The following is a 24035-nucleotide window of genomic DNA, read 5'->3' on the forward strand; positions in this document are numbered from 1 at the left end:
ATGGGCCCCACACCCCACAACTCTTTTCCTGTATTCCCAATCCCTCTGTCAGTCTTTCTTCTTTGAACTCCTTCTTCCTCAGTGGCCCTCTTCTTCTAACCTCTCCAACACTCTAACCCCCATAGCCTCTTCCATTGAGTATCCTTTATCCTCTCCACAGACCCTGTCAGGTTGATCCTTCTCCTCTTTACTCTGGACCTCTTCTAAGGTTCTTTGTGTTCCTCTCTACTCAATTTATTCTGTGTATTTTCCTCTAAGCCACAAGCTCTCTGACAGCTGTTCCTTCTTTTCATGCCCCATTCACCAAACACACCCGATCTTTTCAACAAGACAAAGGGCTTACACACAGCATGTCATGTACACACAAGTTTGTATTTTTTAGAGCAAAACAACAGTTAATGCTGGCAAAGATGTTTAGTTATCAGGGATTCCATAAGCTTTCAATACACTGAAAGGCAACATTTTTTGCATGTCTACAAATTACACATTTGTTTCCACACATGTGCCAAATTTTACCCTAACAGTTAGGACTTTTTCACCAAATCGTAGACATAGATATGGAAATCATCATCAAACTTGATGAAATACACAGAGGGTTTGGCTTCCACTTGGTGAATGACCATGCCGATCCTTTTGGAGCCATCTTCTTTGGTATATTCCACATGCTTACCTATTAGGCCATCTACAACTCCTCCTGGCTCCCTCTCTGTTGGAGGAGACTCACTGGATTCTGGCATGATGCGGAGGTCACCTTCCTTATAATCATCTAGAAGCTGGTACATGTACAAGACAGGATCTTTCTCATAGGTAATATAAAACCAGGCTTTCATGATAGGTGCTTGAGCTAAGACCATCCCCCTCCATTCATCCTTAGAACCATGCTCTCCCTCAAACATGTGTTCCACTGCTTTGCCAATTATGGTATTTGCAAGGTTGGCATCACTAATGTGAGATGATGCCACCCTGTCAGAAAGAATTTTAAGAGACAAAACCCTTTCATCTCTGTGAAGTTCCAGTCCATAGACACAGTCAATTCCATCATATTTCACCAGATAAAGAGAGGGATTTATAGGCACCTGATCCAGAACGGTTCCTTTCCACTGCGTGATGGGCTCATCTCCTTCCTTCCATCCATGAGAAATTCTGCAGCCCACGATGTTCCTGCGGGGCTGGGATGAAGGTCTGCCTCTCTGCTTCTTTTGGGAGACTTTTTTCTTTGTCATGTTTGCAGACCCAGTGGCCCGTCCTGCAGCTGCCCTGGTTTGTTGCCCTTCGGCTTCCTGTGCGTTGGGGGTCTTCATGCCTGCTGGGGGAGGAGAGAGGATAGAGAGACACACCCAGTGTGCCACAAGGCAAACTTTTCCCTATAGCCATGTCTGGATGTAGTCTGCGCTAGTGCCTAAGTTTCCCCTAGGAGCCTGGAAGCAATGCTGGAAATCCTGGCTGCATGCCCGCAGTGCTCTCCCTCTTAAGTTCCTTTGGGCTGTGGGGAAGGGCTGGGGTGGTGCAGTAGAGCTGTCTGGGGTTAGGAACTCTGCAGAAGTGGCTGGGCCACCTCCTCCTAGCTCAGAGCCCACTGCCCTCCCGGAACCCCTTGCTACCACTGGCGTCCACTTCCAATCCCCTGGCAAAGAGGCCTTGACCGGCACCCACTGCCCTCCTTCCCTGAGCGTCCCAGCTGCTGTCCACAACACCCCCTGCCTACCCTAACCACTTCCCTGGTACCCACCGCCCTTGCTTCCCGGCGCTCACCTTCAAATCCTTGTCTGGCTCCCGTTCCTACCCCCGTTCCCTGTCGTCCACCGCACTCCCCCACCCCACCCTTGCCTGGCGCCCACCTCCACCCCATGTCTCCTGCTGGATTCCTTCCCATCCCCCTCTCCATTCTGGCGCCCACTAATGGCCTTGCCCTGCCTGGCGTCCACCGCCGGGGATCGCGGGCCTCACGTGCCCAAATCGGACACCTCGCTGCTGCCTCCGCTACGAGCCTGTGGCGAAGGAGGGTCAGCAGGCGACCGGCCGAGTGAATGCTTGCAAGAGCTGGGAGGGTAGGATCCGTAGATGAGGAGCGTGTCTAGGAGGGCGGCAAGGCAGGCAAAGAGGAAGGCAGCGGCGTCCCCACCGCTTGGCTCGCTAGCCCTCCGCCTCCCTGCTGGCGGTGGGGGCCCCTCAGCCACATCGGGATTCCACCAGTCCCTGCTGTCGCCGCGGCAGTCTCCTCCCTCTTTCCGTAGCGCAGCTTCCTGCCCAGAGAAAGGCCTCCTCTTCCTGTCAAACACCCGGCTCTCCTCTCCACCAGGCTCCCACGCCCACCCCACAGCCTGTAGCCCCAGCGGAGCTATAGGCTCTGACTCCGCCTCTTTCCAAATCCGGAGTAGTTCGTGCCACAGTCGTCCTCGGAACCCTGTGGCCCCTTCCTCACCCGTATCAGGGCCACTTGGTTCCCACCTCCACCTTCTTAGTCCGCCTGTCCTGCTTTCCATCTTCTTGGAATTCGCCTTGCTGCCGCCCCGCGCCCACCCCCGCGCCCACCCCTGCCCCTGCCCCGTCCCATGCCCTTATGGATTTATTCTTTACACGTAAATATGTCTTTCCTCTTTTTGAAAGGATTTGGAGTTGGAACAGAGAAATTCACTATGGTAAGTCTGCCATTTTGACCCAGTCTCTACCTAATTTTTGCTGACTGATATTTCCTGGCTTTTTTGTTTTTGTTTTTGAGGGATTTTTTTTTCCTTTTCTTTATTGCAAGATAATTGCATGTACAATGTGAACACTATCTACATTTTAGGAAATTAATATTAAGAGGAAAATCATCAACTGCAGTCCCATCTCTCATTTTTGAGGGCCTCACAGCAAAATATTAATGCTCATAGTTTTTTTTCCTTTTTCCTAAACTTTTGCAAAACTGGGATTTGTTTTTTATCTGCAATTCATGTCTATTAATTTTTCCAGGAAATTAGATGTTTTCTAATCGATTTTTTCATTCAACAAATATTTATTGAGCATCTGTTACATATCTTGCACTTGGTCCGTAAAACTCAATTTTAAAGTGATTTATAATTTGGCTTTTCTCCCAGTAATGGACATTTGACATAATATTTCCACAATAACCAGTAATCAGATCTATGTATCGGAATAGAAAGCTTTGCAAAAGAATAACTTTATAAGAAATAATTAAAGTTATAGTTTTATAAATCAGTGGAGAAACGTTGGGTATTCTTTAAGGAATGTTGAAATAATTATTTAAATATTTTGAGAAAGGTTGTATACTAATGTTGTACCAGTATCAATATTTGATTTATTAAAAGGTAAAAAGCAGCAAAATAAAATTGAACAGAAAGCAAATGAACCAACCAAAAACTCTGTAAACAAAACAATGCTTAATGGTATCTTTCTTATTCAGATACTTATGGTATTTGAATGAGGGGATGAGTCGGATGTTAACAGAACAACTACACTTAATAAAATAACATCTACAAGGAAAAATAGAAGTAATAATAATCTTGATTCAACAGTCAAAGTATGAAAGAACATTAAAATATTACTTAATGTCATTGATCATGAAAAAGCTTCATATCTAGTGCTGATGCAAGTGAAAGTTTATACAATTTTTATGGAAAGCAATTTGCAGATATGTTGTAGTTTCAGTGAGGGCTTTTTTTTATTTTCATTTTTATTTTTTTAAATTATATTTTAAGTTCTAGGGTACATGTGCACAATGTGCAGGTTAGTTACATGTGCATACGTGTGCCATGTTGGTGTGCTGCACCCATTAACTCCTCATTTACATTAGGTATATCTCCTAATGCTATCCCTCTCCCCTACCCCCACCTCACAAGAGGCCCCAGTGTGTGATGTTCCCCTTCCTGTGTCCATGTGTTCTCATTGTTCAATTCCCACCTATGAGTGAGAACATGCGGTGTTTGGTTTTTTGTCCTTGCGATAGTTTGCTGAGAATGATGGTTTCCAGCTTCATCCATGTCCCTACAAAGGACACGAACTCATCATTTTTTATGGCTGCATAGTATTCCATGGTGTATATGTGCCACATTTTCTTAATCCAGTCTATCATTGTTGGACATTTGGGTTGGTTCCAAGTCTTTGCTATTGTGAATAGTGCCGCAATAAACGTATGTGTGCATGTGTCTTTATAGCAGCATGACTTATAATCCTTTGGGTATATACCCAGTAATGGGATGGCTCGGTCAAATGGTATTTCTAATTCTAGATCCCTGAGGAATCGCCACGCTGACTTCCACAATGGTTGAACTAGTTTACAGTCCCACCAACAGTGTAAAAGTGTTCCTATTTCTCTACATCCTCTCCAGCACCTGTTGTTTCCTGACTTCTTAATGATCACCATTCTAGCAGGTGTGAGATGGTATCTCATTGTGGTTTTGATTTGCATTTCTCTGATGGCCAGTGATGAAGAGCATTTATTCATGTGTCTGTGGGCTGCATAAATGTCTTCTTTTGAGAAGTGTCTGTTCATATCCTTTGCCCACTTTTTGATGGGGTTGTTTGTTTTTTTCTTGTAAATTTGTTGGAGTTCATTGTAGATTCTGGATATTAGCCCTTTGTCAGGTGAGTAGATTGCAAAAACTTTCTCCCATTCTGTAGGTTGCCTGTTCACTCTGATGGTAGTTTCTTTTGCTGTGCAGAAGCTCTTTAGTTTAATTAGATCCCATTTGTCAATTTTGGCTTTTGTTGCCATTGCTTTTGGTGTTTTAGACATGAAGTCCTTGCCCATGCCTATGTCCTGAATGATATTGCCTAGGTTTTCTTCTAGGGTTTTTATGGTTTTAGGTCTAACGTTTAAGTCTTTAATCCATCTTATATTAATTTTTGTATAAGGTGTAAGGAAGGGATCCAGTTTCAGCTTTCTACATATGGCTAGCCAGTTTTCCCAGCACCATTTATTAAATAGGGAATCCTTTCCCCATTGCTTGTTTTTGTCAGGTTTGTCAAAGATCAGATAGTTGTAGATGTGTGGTGTTATTTCTGAGGGCTCTGTTCTGTTCCATTGGTCTATATCTCTGTTTTGGTACCAGTACCATGCTGTTTTGGTTACTGTAGCCTTGTAGTATAGTTTGAAGTCAGGTAGCGTGATGCCTCCAGCTTTGTTCTTTTGGCTTAGGTTTGACTTGGCAATGCAGGCTCTTTTTTTGTTTCATATGAACTTTAAAGCAGTTTTTTCCAATTCTGTGAAGAATGTCATTGGTAGCTTAATGGGGAACGCATTGAATCTATAAATTACCTTGGGCAGTATGGCCATTTTCACAATATTGATTCTTCCTACCCGTGAGCATGGAATGTTCTTCCATTTGTTTGTATCCTCTTTTATTTCGTTGAGCAGTGGTTTGTAGTTCTCCTTGAAGAGGCCCTTCACATCCCGTGTAAGTTGGATTCCTAGGTATTTTATTCTCTTTGAAGCAGTTGTGAATGGGAGTTCACTCATGATTTGGCTCCCTGTTTGTCTGTTATTGATGTATAAGAATGCTTGTGATTTTTGCACATTGATTTTGTATCCTGAGACTTGGCTGAAGTTGCTTATCAGCTTAAAGAGATTTTGGGCTGAGATGATGAGGTTTTCTAGATATACAATCATGTCATCTGCAAACAGGCACAATTTGACTTCCTCTTTTCCTAATTGAATACACTTTATTTCTTTCTCTTTCCTGATTGCCTTGGCCAGAACTTCCAACACTGTGTTGAATAGAAGTGGTGAGAGAGGGCATCCCTGTCTTGTGCCAGTTTTCAACGGGAATGCTTCCAGTTTTTGCCCATTCAGTATAATATTGACTGTGGGTTTGTCATAAATAGCTCTTATTATTTTGAGACACGTCCCATCAATACCTAATTTATTGAGAGTTTTTAGCACGAAGTGCTGTTGAATTTTGTCAGAGGCTTTTTCTGCATCTGTTGAGATAATCATGTGGTTTTTGTCTTCGGTTCTGTTTGTGTGCTGGATTACGTGTATTGATTTGCATATGTTGAACCAGCCTTGCGTCCCAGGGATGAAGCTCAGTGAGGGCTTTTTTAAAGCTGTGGTTAACTGTTACTCCTAAGATTTCAACCCTGGAATTTCAATGAAAAGTAAGGGGTTGGGGGGTTACCAAGGTTCTGAACTCCAGATTCTGTATTCATGTATTTAACAAGCAGTCACAAGTTCTGCTGAGCATCGAAGTCTTTCAGTGGTTCCCTCTAGAATGGGTAAACTTTGCCAGTAGAAAAACATCCACCAAATGCCCTGTTTGCCTCTTGGACCTGTTGTCCTCCTATCTCAGCTAGGTAATTATTTCGTATTTCTCAGCTTTTAGATGCCATTGAGAGCGGATTTTCTTTTTTACTATATTTGTTCAGATTTAGTTAATTTGTTCAGATTTTAGGGAAAGTTGTTTTGAATTGTTTAGTCTCCTATTACTGAAATCTCAAACCCTATTTTTTATTATAAAATGCATGTGTTCATCATTAGGTTGTATACATTAAATAGGTACAGCTTTGTGTATGTAAATCATACCTCAGTAGTGGTTTGAAAAAGAAAAAAATGTGTTTAACTATTTGTAATGACTTCAAACTACAAAACACCTACATTTCCATCAACAGTATATTGTATATGTTGGGGTATATTCATACATTGGAATGTCATGCAGTAGTGAGAATGTTCAAGCTACAACTACATGCAAAAACATAAATGAATCTCTGAAATATGTTGAAAAAAGAGGCCAGACAACAAAGGGGCACACATTATTCTATTCAATTTATTTGAAGTTCAAAAACAATCATTAACTAATCTGTTGTCTAAAAAGTTAAGGTAGCAGTTATTCTTGCAAAGATATTTTCCAAATAGACAACAATTCATACTCTATCAGTAGTTGGCCAAAGTAAAAATTAGAGAGATCTTTGGACATGTATGTATGGCTAGAAAGGTTTATATAGATGCTGAGCTGCAAAATATATTTAACTGTAATAGGCATCAATTGATACTGCAGCCTAGCATCTTATCACCATTCTTCTGGTAATAGTGCCACAGTTTTCCTCTTGGGAACAACATAAGCCTGACTTTTCAGAGTATGGAATTACTGTTACAATGATTAGTTTAGGAATAAGCATTCAACCTAGTCAGAGCCAATGAGACTCAAACTGCTATGCATGAGGCAATTTCCGTTGGAGGAGAGTGAACCTGAAAGGATATGAGGATTAAGCTGCTGTATTCATCTTACTATCATCAATAGACTGAGAATGAAGGCACCCCAAAGAAGAGAATGGAGCCAGGCTATGCAAAAAGAGGGAGACTGTCCTAGTGACACATTTTGTACATGTAGGTGGTCATGGCCACTGACTGACTTTTGAATATTCATCTCACTTTAAAAGGTTAGTCTAAGCTAGTCATGGTGATGCCATTCTTCCTGCAAGTGATTGATTTGGCACTGGGCATGTGATCTAATCCTGGTCAATTAAGCATCATAGTATGTCTGCTGGAAGACTTCTGAAAAAAAAATCTTTACTCTTAAGAAAGAGAAGCAGGAAATAATGTTACCTTTTCTTTTTTAGGATGATGCTATATCTTTATATGACCTTTGGAATATCTGTAATCATCCTGAGGGCAATACTTATGTAATGAAGATGGAAGAAGAGAGAATATGAATACTCCGTGCACTTTGATCTTATCGTTTAGCTGCTGATCATACCATCCCTGGAGTCCTACTTCTGACTCCAAGTTATGAGGTAACAAATTTCTTTATAGTTAAAGCAATTTGATTCTGGGTTTTCTGTTACTTGCAGTTGAAGGCATCTTAAATGGCTTAGCGTTCCCAGACTTAAATGATATAGTATCCCTAGACAATACCGTTATACTTTTAAGTTATATGAAACAATACATTCTCGGGCACTCATTCGTACAACCAGCTCCCATATCAGGAAATGGGACCTTATTTCCAGACTTAAAAAATCCAGTATTCAGTTGCAGATAAGGAATAAGGAGCTATCTAAAAAACAAGCATGAGGTAAAAAGGCATCATTCTAATTTGCACTATAAGAAAAAATATACCAGGATTAGCAAATAACTCCCTAAATAAATGCTGTCAACAAAGTGATGAGCCTCTTATATTTTCCTCATAGGAAGAGGTAGGCTTCCGGACTCCAGTCTCTCCACCTCACATCTATTTTCCATATACTTTAGATTTCTTTGTCTTAAGGAGGTGATTCTGATATTCAATCTTATGAGAATAAAAAATAACATTCTAATCACTTATTTTTTAAATGTCATGCATTAATATTAGTTAAGGCCATCTTTCAAAATTACCAAAAATTAGTATGGTTTACTGCAATCTTTATGACAATGAAAAGATCTATAATGAATGAAATAGACCTTTCTCTATCTCATTTCCTTTTTCTCCTTGCCACCTCTCAGGATGTCCCAGTGTTCTCACGTTCCACCTTCAATCACACTTAACCAATGTTAAATCCCTGGTATGTATTCTTCCAAACCATTTTCTATGTTATTACAACAATATATAAATATAAACGTAAATATAGGAATTTGGAAGTCCTTCTCACTTTTTAACGTAAGTGGGATCATACTCTTTACATTTGCGTGCAATGACACATCTATATATATTTCTAAAACATCTTCTTTATAATTGTATAATATTTCAAATGATACATAAACACAATGTATTCAAAAGTTCTGGTATTGATAGACATTCAAGATTTTCCCCCAGCTATTTTTGCTACTTCAAACAATGCTGTGATAACAAGTGAATGCAATCCAATTGTGACATTTCTCATTCCATCTATTTTGAGGGTTGATGGTGCCTATTTTGCTGATGAGGTAGGTATCTTTGTCTTTTCTCAATGTTGCCATATTCTTCCTTCTTAACGTTACCCGTGCTGATGTAAAAGAACCTTTCCAGATAAAGAAGACTCTCTTTTATTTAAGAATATATATGTGCTTTGTCTGGCCTTCCCCCAGTATTCATAAATTTTTAGCAATCTTCCACGAAGTTATTGAATCAAAAAGAAAAATTTTAAAAATTAACAACAGAGAACTTGAGAAATGATAGCAATGAGGACACAACATATTAAAATGTGCCAGTTACAGCCAGCACTCTATTCAAAGACAAATGTATAGTAATGACTATTTCCCTTAAAAATTAGCTAGAAATTATCATTATAGATAGCCATGGAAACTTAAAGGAAATAACTAAAATATGCAGAGACTGATGAAGTGAAAAAACAGAAAATTAGTAGACTATATAGCAAAACCTATGTCTAAGTTTTGTGAAAAAATAAAACAATAGGAAAGAAAACTGGCAATACAGGAAAAAGGACCAACAAATGCAAAGGGGATTTATAATAGGTTATTTGAAAATATAAAATTGTCATGCAATAATTCACTTACTAAACAAGTATTTATAGAGTGTCTCCTATGTTCCAGACCCTTTCCTAGCACTACAGTACTAGAATGAATTAGATAGACAAGATTCCTGCATTCAAAGTTTATATTCTAGTGGAGTAAGACAGAAAATAAAGAAACAATCTAAAAGACAAGTTCACAGAGTGATAAGTACTGCAGAGCAAGAAAAACCAAGGTTATGGGGTAGAAGGAGAGAATCTCTGAACAGGTGATATTTGAGTTAAGACCTGAATATGAGAAGCAACCAGTTATGAAAAGTTATGAAAAGCTCTGGGAGTAAGAAATAACTCTAGCATAAAGACTTTGAAGTGGAAACAAGCTTCTTGCCTTTGAGAATAGAAAAATGTTAGTATGGCTGTAATATATAGTGAAAACAGAGACCATATTTGAATCAGAAAAGAGTGAGATCAGATAGAGCACTGCTTCTTCATTCTTATTTCATTATTGTCCCCTCCCCACTAGATGACTTTATAAGGATTTTTTTCTTTTTCCTAATTGTCCCCTCATGAAATTTGAATACCAATGATGTACTGTATGATCTAGTCAATAAATGCATGTATATCTGTACTTTATACATAATCAACCTGTATGCAGGATGAAGTATGAATAAAATTTGAAGGTAGTAGTTAAATTAAAAATTAGAAAGCTAGCAATATCTAACTTAACTGTATAACTGTATTTGCTAAGTGACTTTTAATGGAATTTATTTACTTACATAAATTATAATGAGTCAAATTATGTATGCAAATTGGCAATTTATGTAAATACATAATAGTAATGTAATCACATTTAAAAAATTATTCACAACATTTTTCTAGCAAAGGTGAAACAATGGAAAACATTAAATTAATTTCTTCAAAGTTATTTTTGTGAATTTAACTTTTCACTTTTCCTTCATATGACAAAATCAGTTGTAACTAGCAGCTAGATATTGATACATTATCATTTTTTCTTTTTAGTACTTGACATAAATAATGATGGGTTAAATAACTTCTGTAAAGTTAAATATTAACTATATTTATTTAATTTTCAAAGCCCAAGTCACACACAAGACACCGAGGATCAAACATAGTCAGTCAGTGGCAGCCAGTAGGTACACAAAGGCCACTTCTTGACATATGACTTCAAGAATGAGCAATAGATTGAAAAGTCCTACAATCAAAGTCATCTATTTGCTATGATTTTGTAGTGCTGGTCTTGCATACATTTCATGTATCTTCCATGAGCTCAATGGCAATGCTTCTGTAATATCCAAGAAAACAAGAGTGATTTAAGTTCTAAAGTATAAGATTTTATCAAATACAGTTGAGCTTTGGAGGACACAAATCATTGTAAAACTTCATATCATTCCACCTCTCACACCAACAATCATATTTCCCCCTTTTGGGGGCAATATCATCCTGTTTGAGAATGCATGATCTAGCACATGCAGAATAAGGCATGAAGATTGTTTTGTATATCATCTGCAATAAGAAGCCTTTGGAGCATTCTAAGCAGGAGGGTGGCATAATCTGGTTTACATTTTTAAAAGATATTTCGGGCTATTGTATGGAGAGTTGAAAGGCAGGTGAGAAGATTTTAGTTTCCAACAGTCAAATTTATCGAACTTAAGGCCTTATCTTCTTTTTAAAATCCTTTAGTTACTGAGACAGCACCCCTCTCCTTCCATGTTGCCAAAGCATCAGGTTATGTGCTTACTACTGTTGTTTGCAGTTCTCTCTTAATTGTTGATCCCTGTGGACTTCCCTCACACTATTAAAAGCTCAGCTATACATTTAAAAGGAGGTCTGTCATATTTTATTCAACATTTTAAAGTTTAGTGATTTTTAGTGAAAGAGTTTTCATGTGCCCACTGTTTAGTGTCTTTTAAACTAGTGGTTTTACTTAGCCACTCCTGTGGTCAATCAGTGGTATAGTTTACTTCCTTCAAGACAGAGGCAAGAAGATTTTAGGGGAGTCAATGGAATCATGCTCTCACTTTGTGAGGCCCCTCTTTAATATGTGCTATTACTTATTTAAACAAGCGAGCTCAGCAGCTCATAGTTTATCTCAGATGCCTCCAAAATTGATTTTTAAAAGGACATTAAAGCCACACTGAAAATATCTAACCTCTAACTACAATACATTGCAAATTATTCTCAGGTATATTGTACAACATATTAACTGCATAAAATTAAAAAATTCCATTTTGTTTCTATGAAGTACTGTGTATAGCATTTGCCAAATAGCACACTAATTCCCCTGGCTGCATATCTCTCAAAGACTTTTCTAATTGGTGAGTGTGAGAGGAGTTGGACATGTGAAAAACCGTTTATCTCTTGGGTCTATTTCTTTTGGACAGAATAGGCACTCTAATTCATTCTCAAACACAGGATAAGCTTTATGGCCATACCAGAGATGTCCATAGTTATCCAGTTATGCTTGTGTTTGGGTGAAATATTAGGAAGTCCTTGAAGCCCCCTATCTAGCCATGTCCTCCAGTTCAGCTTTTATTAAATACAAAGGGGATATTTTGACTTCCAGTTGTGTCATTATGGTGCTGTTCTCTCAAATGGTTACAAACTTGCAAAGAGTAAAGAAGACTTTTCATTCTTAGTCCTCTGAGCCATTAACTGTAACATAACTGTAAAGTTATCTTGAGATGTGGTACAATTTCAATCTGAAAGAGAAAGCAAAAATATTACAGATATGCTTGAACCAATCATTACTTACCAAAAATAAATATAGGAAATGAGTTATTAGGGAATGTACTGTAATCTCTGAGAGGAAAGAAAAACTTTTGAATTCCACAGTGTCAACTTCTATGTCCAGTAGTGACCTAAAGAAAAGAGTTGGAGGATTCTGACCATATCTCTTTAACTGTGATGAGTGCACAGACCAAGACTGATTAATTGTGTGAGTGTGATCCCATCACTGATCATTAATATGAAACTCTCTTACATTTTAACTCATGTATCCTCAGGGCCAATAATATCACATGGGCTTGGGGAACGGGAAATGGGACGTGATATACGTAATGAATTTTGAACAAATCTACTGAAGTATAAACATCTGTCCTTTATCCAAACAGAATACAGGTTTAAGCTCTGTCTGAATACTAAGAACTTTTGAACAGCCGTACATTAAATTTTTCACTAACGGTTTTAAATCAGTGACAAACTCCCTTTGGGGTACCTGTTGGCCCATTGCCAAAATAACATATCAGTGGTTTCCGATATAATGGCTATGAGAGTTATCCAGAGCGGGGAGGCCGATAACAACCATTTATCAGTGAATTTCTGGGTCAGTTTCTCATTTTCTAGAGATCACTTCATTAGTATTCTATACCCAATCTAGGCGTTGAGTATAGAGCCCAACTCTGTCATCTATGGTTTTCACTGGGAATTGTTTTCTCTTAAGAAAATCTTCAAAAGAAGACCAGAAAACGTGGTGTAGTCCTTGACTCATATTTATCTTCCACTGCACAGCGTTATCAAATAGGAAAACATGCAGCGTGTACCTGAAAACAGCCAGATCCAACTAATTTTCACCACGTCTACTACCACCAGGATGGTGAAATCACCACCATTATCTGTTACTTACATAATTGGAATAGCCTACTAATTATTCTCCCTTTATTCATCATATACGAATAAAAACTATTCTGCAAGTTGTCAGAGTGATCCTGTAAAACTAAGAGAAACCTTGTCTCCCCTCCACTATTAATACGTGGATGGCTTTCCATCACATACAGTGTAAAAGCCAAATTGCATTTTGAAACCTACAGGGCTATAAGCTGCCTCTCCCTCATCCCCATTACCTCTCTGAAACCACCTTTTGCTTTTCTCTGCCTTGTTCACTCAGCTCCAGTCATGATAACATCCTCCTTGCTCCTCAAACATGCCAGGCCTAAACCTGTCTTGGGGCCTCAGCACGTGCTGTCCCTCCATCTGGAATGCTCCTTCCCCAGACAGCTATAGGGTCAGTTCTCCCATTGCCTTCAGGGGAGACTCAAAAGCCAAGTTCTCAGTGAGGCCTTCCCTGGACACCTTATCTATCTAGTTTCAGCTTCCCTCCTGAAATTTTCTATCCCAATTCCTTGCTTTATGTTTTTCTATTTAACACTAGACACTATGAAAATACATTATAATTGCTTATTTATTTTGGCTACTGTCTGTCCCCCACACTAAAATGAAACCTCCACGAGGGTAAGAATTTTAGTTTGCTTCTTTCATTCATTATTACATCATCAGTATCTGTGCCTAGAAGAGTGCCTGGCAGAGAGCCCACCTGAAGTAAGTATTTGTGGGGTAAAGATAAAACAAGTAAATTAAAAAGCAAATGGGATCAAAGCAAGTCAAAGGGGCAGTTTTTCCAGGGTGTGGCCCCAGTTACAAGTGCAAACACTTCCAGGGAATGACTGTGCCTTTTATTAGAGTGAAGCAGGCCAGCTGGGAGTGTGGCCAACTGGAGAGGGTATTCGGAGTCTAAACTGGACTGAGACCTACCTAAGGCCCAGCTGCATGTATCCTTTTTGGAATGAGGGCCCTAATCCTCACGTTTTTGTTTTTGTTGTTGTTGTCATTCTGTTTCAATTTCAGGAGATACCAGAGACATAAATTTTCATCGTGTGAAATCTCTCAAGTGTCTAAAGTACCTAATTAAAAATAGAAAATAATGAAAACACAAAGATGAAAAAAAACTGGCAGCTGTCTGAGATTGGTCCCTGGGCAGCCAGCTGGTATTTGTTGGACTGAATTGTGTGATGTATACAAGAAAATTAATCCCTGCTACGGTGAAGTAGGCTTGCCTTGTGTAATTCTTGAGGCAGTCAGCCTCAGGCCATGTTGGGTGGAGAGAATAAACTCTATTTACCACCTTCTTTCAACTCCTGGAAGCTCCTTGCATCTCCCACTATGCATGGAGTTAGGGTAACCTGGGCAGCAGGGCGTCACCAGCACTCTTTCTTTGGTGTCAGAGGTATAGTTTAGTGAAGGGTGAAGTTGCAGAAACTAGTGGGCGGGTTTTCAGATGGGCTATAGGAGAAAGACTGGGGAAAGGCAAGGAGGGGAGAAAGAGAAAGACACAGATCTATCTTTGCATCAGACACCATAGTTCTGAGGGACTTTTTGTGGGTTGCTGCTCCCTCTCCCCACCAGCCTTGACCCTTTTTTGTGACATTATACAGCTGAATGAGTTAGTTATACCAAGTCAAAACCCCCAGCCCAACTGCCCCATGGCATCTGCCTCACCTGGAAACAAAGAGCTGACCAGAATTCCATCACAGGTCTCTGTGAGCTGGGGTAGGCAAGACTGGCCAACAGGTGCCTGTGAGGGGTCTGCAGACACCAGCTTTGTGGGGAAGGTCTAACCAGAATGTGGCTTCTTGGGACAGCAGGTCTCTTTTAGTGGATCGTTGGTCGGAGCCACCTATGGTTTCAGGCAGCTGCTAAAAGAAGCATGGACAGGCAAGTACTCCCCATACCCTCGAGAGAAACACTAGGCTCAGTCCGCTGATGCCCCTCATCTCTAGATAGAAAACAAACATTCCAGCAGAAGGAATAGGAGTGATGAGACTGCTGTACCTGAGTTCAGTAAGATTTCATTTTTTCTGGATAAAGGACTTTCCAAATGCAAGATGGGACATCTCTTAAGTTCTGAGAGCCCCACTAACCCATCCTCTACCAAGATTGTTTATCTAGCACAGGACAAATGTGAGGAGGCAGCCCACAGCCCAGCACATGTGGGGCACCATGTTAGCGTGTTTAGGCTGAGCATTGGGTTTCTGCTGGACAAGTGTGTCATTAACTCCCTGAAACAGGAAAAGCCTTATGGGCATAAACTTGGCTCCTGATTAACTTGACTGAGTCATTCCTGTCAACATGCTCTTCTAGTGAACCTCCAATGCATCTGGCATCTTTGACAGTTGCCACTTCCTTTGTGCATAGAGCCAGGAAGAGCAATGTGGACACTACCAGAAGTCCAACATTTTCCTGGGCCTTCTGATCTCTCATGGGCCCCATACCCCACAACTCTTTTCCTGTATTCTCACTCCCTCTGTCAGTCTTTCTTCTTTGAATTCCTCCTTCCTCAGTGGCCCTCTTCTAATCCCTCCAACACCCTAACCCACATAGCCTCTTCCTTTGTGTATCCTTTAGCCTCTCCCCAGATCCCTGTCAGGTTGATCCTTCTCCACCTTACTCTGGACCCTCTTGTAAGCTTCTTTGTGTTCCTCTCTACTCAGTTTATTCTATTTTCCTCTAAGCCCCAAGATCTCACTCTCCCTCTGTTAGTCTTCCTTCTGAGTTGGATGTTTCCTTCTCATAGGTCATCCCCTCCCCCAAGGAGCCCCTCCCTTTCTGGCCCTTTTCCACCTCTTCCTAAGCAGTCACCTCCTCCTCTCTCCCCAAGACAGCCAATCTCTTGTTCCTTCCCCTGCCCCCTCCAGACCAGACCAGCTAAATCCAGTGCCATTTTTAAATGAGTGATTATGATTCTAGCTGAACTTTATTCACAGCCGAAATTGACAGCTGTTCGTTCCTTCCATGCCCCATCTACCAAACACACCCAAACTTTTCAACAAGACAAAGGGCTTACACACAGCATGTCATGTATACACAAATTTGTATTTTTTAGAGCAAAACAACAGTTAATGCTGGCAAAGATGTTTAGTTATCAGGGATTCCATAAGCTTTCAGTACACTGAAAGGCAACATTTTTTGCATGTCTACAGATTATACATTTGTTTCCACACATGTGCCAAATTTTACCCTAACAGTTAGGACTTTTTCACCAAATCGTAGACATAGATATGGAAATCATCATCAAACTTGATGAAATACACAGAGGGTTTGGCTTCCACTTGGTGAATGACCATGCCGATCCTTTTGGAGCCATCTTCTTTGGTATATTCCACATGCTTACCTATTAGGCCATCTACAACTCCTCCTGGCTCCCTCTCTGTTGGAGGAGACTCACTGGATTCTGGCATGATGCGGAGGTCACCTTCCTTATAATCATCTAGAAGCTGGTACATGTACAAGACAGGATCTTTCTCATAGGTAATATAAAACCAGGCTTTCATGATAGGTGCTTGAGCTAAGACCATCCCCCTCCATTCATCCTTAGAACCATGCTCTCCCTCAAACATGTGTTCCACTGCTTTGCCAATTATGGTATTTGCAAGGTTGGCATCACTAATGTGAGATGATGCCACCCTGTCAGAAAGAATTTTAAGAGACAAAACCCTTTCATCTCTGTGAAGTTCCAATCCATAGACACAGTCAATTCCATCATATTTCACCAGATAAAGAGAGGGATTTATAGGCACCTGATCCAGAACGGTTCCTTTCCACTGCATGATGGGCTCATCTCCTTCCTTCCATGCATGAGAAATTCTGCAGCCCACGATGTTCCTGCGGGGCTGGGATGAAGGTCTGCCTCTCTGCTTCTTTTGGGAGACTTTTTTCTTTGTCATGTTTGCAGACCCAGTGGCCCGTCCTGCAGCTGCCCTGGTTTGTTGCCCTTCGGCTTCCTGTGCGTTGGGGGTCTTCATGCCTGCTGGGGGAGGAGAGAGGATAGAGAGACACACCCAGTGTGCCACAAGGCAAACTTTTCCCTATAGCCATGTCTGGATGTAGTCTGCACTAGTGCCTAAGTTTCCCCTAGGAGCCTGGAAGCAATGCTGGAAATCCTGGCTGCATGCCCGCAGTGCTCTCCCTCTTAAGTTCCTTTGGGCTGTGGGGAAGGGCTGGGGTGGTGCAGTAGAGCTGTCTGGGGTTAGGAACTCTGCAGAAGTGGCTGGGCCACCTCCTCCTAGCTCAGAGCCCACTGCCCTCCCTTTACCCTTTACTGCCACTAGCATCCACTCCCAATCCCCTGCAAAGCGGCCTTGACCAGCACCCACTACCCTCCTGCCCTGAGTGCCCCTGGTGCTGTCTGTAACCCCCACTGCCTATCCTAACCACTTCCCTGTTACCTACCTCCCTTGCTTCCTGGCGCTCACCTTCAAATCCTTGTCTGGCTCCTATTCCTACCCCCTTTCCCTGTCGTCCACCGCACTCCCCCACCCCACCCTTGCCTGGCGCCCACCTCCACCCCATGTCTCCTGCTGGATTCCTTCCCATCCCCCTCTCCATTCTGGCGCCCACTAATGGCCTTGCCCTGCCTGGCGTCCACCGCCGGGGATCGCGGGCCTCACGTGCCCAAATCGGATACCTCGCTGCTGCCTCTGCTGTGAGCCTGTGGCGAAGGAGGGTCAACAGGCGACTCGCTGAGTGAGTGCTTGCAAGAGCGGGGAGGGTAGGATCCATAGATGAGGAGCGTGTGTAGGAGCGCGGCGAGACAGGCAAAGAGCACTGCAGCGGTGTCCCCAGCGCTTCGCTCGCTGGCCGTCTACCTCCCTGTTGGTGGCGGCCACCCCTCAGCCACTTTGGGCTGCCACCAGTCCCTGATGCAGTTGCTGTAGTCTCTGCCCTTTTTCTGCACAAGACTACAGTGTTAGTTTCCTCTTAGTAGTGATGTCTTCCATTCTAATCACAGAGCAGATCTGCCTTTCTTTTCTTGGGGCCCCTCCTGGGCTCCTCCTTCCCTTTCCACAATTCACAACAGTGGAACCTGTAGGTGGCCTTTTCTCTCTTCCTGTCTCTGCTGGCTGGATCCTTCAAGCTCTCTAGCCCCTCCCCTCAGCTCTCTTGCTCCATCTGTTTTCCATCTTTCAGACATTTCTCACATTCTTTGGAAACATACAAATTAACATAGAAATACCATGTGTATACATTTATGGAGACATGAATCCTTTACGACCATATGCAAATGTGTATATATATATATATATCTCCAAGCACATGCACATATATAAAACTATGAATTCTGTGTACAGTTCCAGAAATTCCTATCCATAGATTCTTAATTCCAAATACACACCTCTATCCAATCACATAACTCACAGATATAATTCTCTATATATGCATACACACTCACGAATACATATATTAAGTGTTTCTCCAAAGCATTATGTAGGCATATTTTAGATTTGGAGACCTTGCTTTGAAGAAGTATTGGCTTATTTTAAGCTTAAAGAGTTATTTTTGAATGTGATTACAATACTTAAGAAACCTTATCTATTTCGCATAAAGTGAAGTCATTTTTAATTTTTGTGTGTTTTTTTGTGAGTTACAGTTTTTCACAGTATCCTATAATTCTGAAAATAATCAACAATATTAGATTGCTATATCAAGTAAGATGTTTTCAGTTACATGTTGTAGGACAACAAACCAAATGGGTGTACAATGAAAACAATATGTTGGCTAACATCTGAAAAGTTAAATAGGTGTTAGGTTAATCTTAATCTATGGTGGAATAATATTTTATTTTATATATATCACATTTTTTATCCATTTATTTATTGATGGACAGTTAAGTTGATTCCATATCTTGTCTATTGTGATCAGTGCTGCAAATAAATATGTGAGTGCAGATAGCTCATTGATATGCTGATTTCCTTTCTTTTGGATATATACCCAATAGTGAGATTGCTGGATCTTAGGGAATTTGTAGTTTTAGTTTTTGGAGGAACTACCACGCTGTTTTTCATAATGGCTATGCTAATTTATATCCCCACGAGCAATTTACAAGGATACCTCTTTCTTCACTTCCTTACCAACAGTTTTTATTTTCTGTCTTTTTGATAATAGCCATTTTAACTGGGGTAAGATGATATCTCATTGCTATTTTGATATACAATTACCTGATGATTAGCGATTTAGAATACTTTGTATATATCTGTTGTCCATTTGTGCGTCTTAGTTTGAGAAATGTCTACTCAGCTCTTTTGCCCATTTTTAAATCAGATTATTTGATTTTTTACTATTGAGTTGTTGGAATTTCTTACATATTTTTATTATTAATCCCGTCAGTTGAATACTTTGCAAATATTTTCTCTTGTTACCTAGGTTGTCTCTTCATTTTATGATTGTTTCCTTTGCTGTGCAGAAGCTTTTTAGCTGATGTGATTTCACTTGCCCATTTTTCCTTTGATTGCCTGTGCTTTGAGGTCCTACTCAAGAAATCGTTGCTCAGACCAATGTCCTGAAGCTTTTTCCCAAAGTTTTCTTCTAGTAGCTTCACAATTTCAGGTCTTAGATTTATATCTTTAATCCATTTTGATTTGAGTGTTGTATATGGTGAGAGATAGATATGTCTAGTTTCATTCTTCTGTGTATGGATACCCAGTTTTCCCAACAACATTTATAACAGAGAGTGTCCTTTCTATAGTGTGTGTTCTTGGCTCCTTTTTTGAAAATAAGTTGACTATAAATGCATAGATTTATTTATGAGTTCTCTATTTTGTGGTGTCTATTCATATGCCAGTACCATGCTGTTTTGGTTACCACAGGTTTTTTGTTTGTTTGTTTGTTTGTTTTTTGAGACGGAGTCTTGCTCAGCTGGAGTGCAGTGGTGCAATCTTGGCTCACTGCGAGCTCCTCCTCCTGGGTTCACGCCATTCTCCTGCCTCAGCCTCCCGAGTAGCTGGAACCACAGGTGCCCGCCACCACGCCCAGCTAATTTTTTTGTATTTTTAGTAGAGACGGGGTTTCAGCATGTTAGCCAGGATGGTCTCGATCTCCTGACCTCGTGATCCGCCCGCCTTGGCCTCCCAAAGTGCTGGGATTACAAGTGTGAGCCACCACGCCTGTCCCCATAGGTTTATAGTATAATTTGAAGTCAGGTAATTTGATGCTCCAGCTTAGTTCTTTTTCTTCAGGATTGCTTTGGCCATTCTGATCCTTTTGTAGCTCCATATGAATTTTAGGACTGTTTATTTTCTGTTTCCATAAAGAATGTCTTTGGTGTTTTGACAGAGATTGAGTTTATGTATATGTAGATAACTTGGAGTAGTATGGACATTTTAACAATATTAATTAGTCCAACTCATGAACATGGATATTTTTCTATTTTTGTGTTGTCTTTATTTTTTATCAATGTTTTATAATTTTTATTGCAGACATCTTTCATTTCTTTGGTTTAGTTTATTTCTAGGTATTTTATATTTTGTAGTCATTGTAAAAAGGATTGCTTTCTTGATTTCTTTTTTTACACAGTTGGCATTTGTGCTACTGATTTTTGTATGTTGGTTTTATAAATAAAATCAGTTTCTTAGTTACAGTTCGTTTTTGGTGGAATCTTTAGATTTTTTCTAAATATAAAATCATATTATCTGCAAATAAAGAGAATTTAACTTCTTCCTTCCCAATTTGGGTGTTGTTTCTTTCTCTTACCTAATTGCTCTTGTTAGAATTTCCAGTACTATGTTGAATAAAAGTGGTGAAAGCTGGCTAACACAGTGAAACCCCATCTCTACCAAAAAAAAAAAAAAAAAAAAAAAATAGAAAAATTAACCTGGCGTGGTGGCAGGTGCCTGTAGTCCCAGCTACTCGGGAGGCTGAGGCAGGAGAATGGCGTGAACCCGGGAAGCAGAGCTTGCAGTGAGCCGAGCTCGTGCCACTGCACTCCATCCAGCCTGGGCGACAGAGCGAGACCCCGTCTCATAAAAAAAAAAAAAAAAAAAAAAAAAAAAAAGTGGTGAAAGCACCATGGAATACTACACAGCCACAGAAAATAAAATCATGCCCTTTTCAGCATCAGCGATGCAGCTGAAGGCTATTATCCTACGTGAATGAATGCAGAAACAGAAAATCAAATGCTGCATGTTCTCACTTATAAACGGGAGGCAAAAAGTGGGTGCATATGGGCATAAAGATATAAATAATAGACACTAGGATTTCCAAAAAGAGGGAGGAAGAGATGAATGATTGAAAAACTGCCTATCGAGTACTATGTTAGCTATTTGGGTGATGGGTTCAGTAGAAGCCCAAACCCCAGCATTATGCAGTGTATTTATGTAAAAAGCCCACACATGTACCCCATGAAACTAATTTTTTTGTGTGTGGTAAAAGCAGTCATTTTGTCTTGTTCCAGGTCATAGACAAAAGGCTTTCAGGTTTTTTCCCATTTCATATAATGCTAGCTGTGTTTGTCATATATGACCTTTATTCTTTTGAGATATGCTCCTTCTATATCCATTTTGTTGAGAGTTTTTTTCATGAAACGATGTTAAATTTCATTGAATGTTTTTTTGGCATCTATTGAAATGCCCATATGGTTTTGGTACTTTATTCTATTTATGTGATATATCACGTTTATTGATTTGTGTATGTTGAACCATCATTGCATCCCTAAGATTAATCCTACTTGATCATGTGAATGATCTTTGAAATTTGTTGTTGGATTCAGTTTGCTAGTATTTTGTTGAGGATTTTTGCATGTATATTTATTGGTAATATTGGCCTATAATGTTCTTTTTTGGGGTGTCTTTGGTTATGGTATCTGAATAAGGCTGGCCTTCCAAGAATGAGTTTGGAAGCATTCCCTCCTATTTGATTTTTTGGAATGGTTTGAGTAGGATTTGTATTAGTTCTTCCTTAAATTTTTGGTAGAATTCAGCAGTGCAGCCACAAGATCATGGGCTTTTCATTGATGGGAGATATTTTATTACCATTGCTATCTCATTACCTATTATTGGTCCGTTCAGGTTTTCTATTTCTTTATGGTTCAATCTTGGTAGGTTGTATGTGTCTAGGAATTTACCCATTTCTTCTAGGTTTTTAAATTTATTGGCACTGCTCTTAATCATCTGTAACAATTTTTTTATTTTCTGTGTTATTACTTATAATGTCTCATTTTTCTTTTTCTTTTTTTTTAATGTTACTTTAAGTTCTAGGATACAACTGAAGAACGTGTAGGTTTGTTACATAGGTATATGTGTGTCATGGTGGTTTGCTGCACCTGTCAACCCATCATCTAGGTTTTAAGTTCCACATGCATTAGCTATTTGTCCTAATGCTCTCCCTCCCCTTGCCCCCCACACCCCGGTCTAATTTTTCATCTGTCATTTTATTTATTTGAGTCTTCTCTTAGTCTAGCTGAAGGTTTGTAGATTTTTGTCATGTTTTCAAAAAGCCAGCTTTTTGTTTAATTGATCTTTTGCATTGTCTTTCAGTTTCAATTTTATTTCTGCTCTGATTTTTATTATTTCTTTCCTTCTACTAACTCAAGGTTTGATTTGTTCTTAATTTTCTACTTCTTTAAGGTGCATTTTTAGGTTGTTTATTTGAAGTTTTTATGCTTTTTTGACTTAGGCATTTATTGCTACAGTCTTTCCTCTTAGTATTGCTTTTGCTGTGTCCTGTAGGTTTTGGTATGTTGTGCTTTCATTTTCATTTGTTTCAAGAAACTTTAAAAATTTCCTTCTTAATTTCTTCCTTGACCCATTGGTCATTCAGGAACATGTTGTTTAATATTCATGTATTTGTATAGTTTTCAAATTCTGGTTATTTATTTCTATTGTTTTATTCCATTGTAGTTAGAAAAGATACTTGATATAATTTTAATATTTTAAAAATTTTTGAGATTTATTCTGTGGCCTAACATATGGTCTGTCTTGGAGAATGTTCCATGTGCTGAGGAGAAGAATGTGTATTCCGCTCCTTTTGGGTGAAATGTTTTGTAAGTGTGTAAGAGGTCCTCCAAGTTTATGGTGCAGATTAAGTCTGACATTTCTTTGTTAATTTTTTTGTCTAGATGATCTTTACCATGTTGAAAGTGGGGTGTTATAGTCCACACTTGTTATCGTTTTGGGATCTACCTCTCTCTTTAGTTGTACTAATATTTTTAAATATATCTCTGTGCACTGGTGCTGGATGCATATATATTTACAATTATTATATCCTCTGCTGTATTGACCCCTTTATCATTATATAATGACCTTCTTTGTTTCTTTTTACAGTTTTTGGCTTGACATCTACTTTGTCTGATATAAGTATAGTTATTCCTGCTCTATTTTGGTTTCCATTTGCATAGAATATCTTTTTTCCATTCTTTAATTTTAGGTCTGTTGTATGTCTTTATCAGTAAAATTAGTTTCTTGTACACAGAATCTACTTTGGGTCTTAGTTTTTGATTCATTCAGCCACTCTAGGTCTTTTGATTAGATCATTTATTCCATTTACTGCCAATATTATTATGGATAGGTAAGGACTTACAACTTTCATTGTGTTATTTGCTTCCTGCTTGTTTTCTAAGTCCTTTTTTTCTTTATTTCTGTCCTTCTTTGTGTATAAGTGATTTTTTTCTGGTAGTATATCTTAATTCCTTGCTTTATATTTTTTGTATATTTGTTACAGGCTTTTGCTTCATGGATACAAGGAGACTTGCAAGACTATTCTAACGAATTGTTTTAAACTAAAGACAACTTAACTCAGACGATGGTGGAGAAAAAAAGAGAAAACTGAAAAATGCTACACTTTAACTCCATCCCCCCTTACGACTTTTTGTTGTTTCTATATATCTTTTTATATTGTCTGTCTCTTAAAATTGCTCGTATTATTATTATTATTATTATTATTGAGATAGGATCTCACTCTATCACCCAAGTTGGAGTACAGTGACATAATCTTGGTTCACTGCAACCTCTGCCCCCCAGGCTCAAGTGATCCTTTTACCTAAGCCTCCTGAGTAGCTAGAACCATAGGAATGCACCACCATGCTAAGCTATTTTTTTGTATTTTTGGTAGACAGG

General features: G+C 39.6%; 3 protein-coding genes across 16 annotated transcripts in view; 1 reads left to right on the forward strand and 2 right to left on the reverse strand.

The window, feature by feature from the left end:
- Nucleotides 1-353: 353 nt before the first annotated feature.
- On the reverse strand, nt 354-2223 carry LOC100991305 (spindlin-2). 9 transcript variants are annotated; one of them, XM_063601940.1, is made up of 3 exons: nt 1753-2214; nt 1077-1306; nt 354-773 (listed from the first exon to the last, which is right to left on the reverse strand). In XM_063601940.1, exons 1-3 carry the CDS (start codon nt 1883-1885, stop codon nt 525-527), a joined length of 612 nt encoding a protein of 203 aa, XP_063458010.1. In that variant the 5' UTR covers nt 1886-2214; the 3' UTR covers nt 354-524. The 9 variants fall into 9 exon arrangements, with proteins under 9 accessions (XP_063458010.1, XP_034806115.2, XP_014198952.3 ...); XM_034950224.2 differs by having other exon boundaries at nt 354-1303; nt 1753-2223; XM_014343466.3 differs by having other exon boundaries at nt 354-1306.
- A 190-nt stretch (nt 2224-2413) lies between these two features.
- LOC129395240 (uncharacterized) overlaps nt 2414-24035 on the forward strand; it is a 110204-nt gene continuing 88582 nt past the window's right edge. The window contains exons 1-2 of the mRNA XM_055106220.2: nt 2414-2639; nt 7555-7728. The gene's annotated coding sequence lies outside the window, so the exon portion shown is untranslated. The remainder of the gene's footprint in view (nt 2640-7554; nt 7729-24035) is intronic.
- LOC100991655 (spindlin-2) lies at nt 16005-23781 on the reverse strand. 6 transcript variants are annotated; one of them, XM_034950243.3, is made up of 2 exons: nt 17615-23781; nt 16005-16954 (listed from the first exon to the last, which is right to left on the reverse strand). In XM_034950243.3, exon 2 carries the CDS (start codon nt 16950-16952, stop codon nt 16176-16178), a length of 777 nt encoding a protein of 258 aa, XP_034806134.1. In that variant the 5' UTR covers nt 16953-16954; nt 17615-23781; the 3' UTR covers nt 16005-16175. The 6 variants fall into 6 exon arrangements, with proteins under 6 accessions (XP_034806134.1, XP_034806130.1, XP_034806129.1 ...); XM_034950239.3 differs by having other exon boundaries at nt 16005-16957; XM_034950238.3 differs by having other exon boundaries at nt 17560-23781.

This window comes from Pan paniscus, chromosome X, assembly GCF_029289425.2.
Source record: "Pan paniscus chromosome X, NHGRI_mPanPan1-v2.0_pri, whole genome shotgun sequence".
Lineage (NCBI taxonomy): Eukaryota > Metazoa > Chordata > Mammalia > Primates > Hominidae > Pan > Pan paniscus.

Coding starts and splice junctions, on each gene's coding strand:
- LOC100991655 (XM_034950243.3), bottom strand. CDS start 16,952: ATGAAGACCCCCAACGCACAGGAAGCCGAAGGGCAACAAACCAGGGCA.
- LOC100991305 (XM_014343466.3), bottom strand. CDS start 1,885: ATGGAGAGGGGGATGGGAAGGAATCCAGCAGGAGACATGGGGTGGAGG. Junction 1,307..1,752: donor AGCCAGACAAGGATTTGAAG/GTGAGCGCCGGG, acceptor CTCCTCCCCCAG/CAGGCATGAAGACCCCCAAC.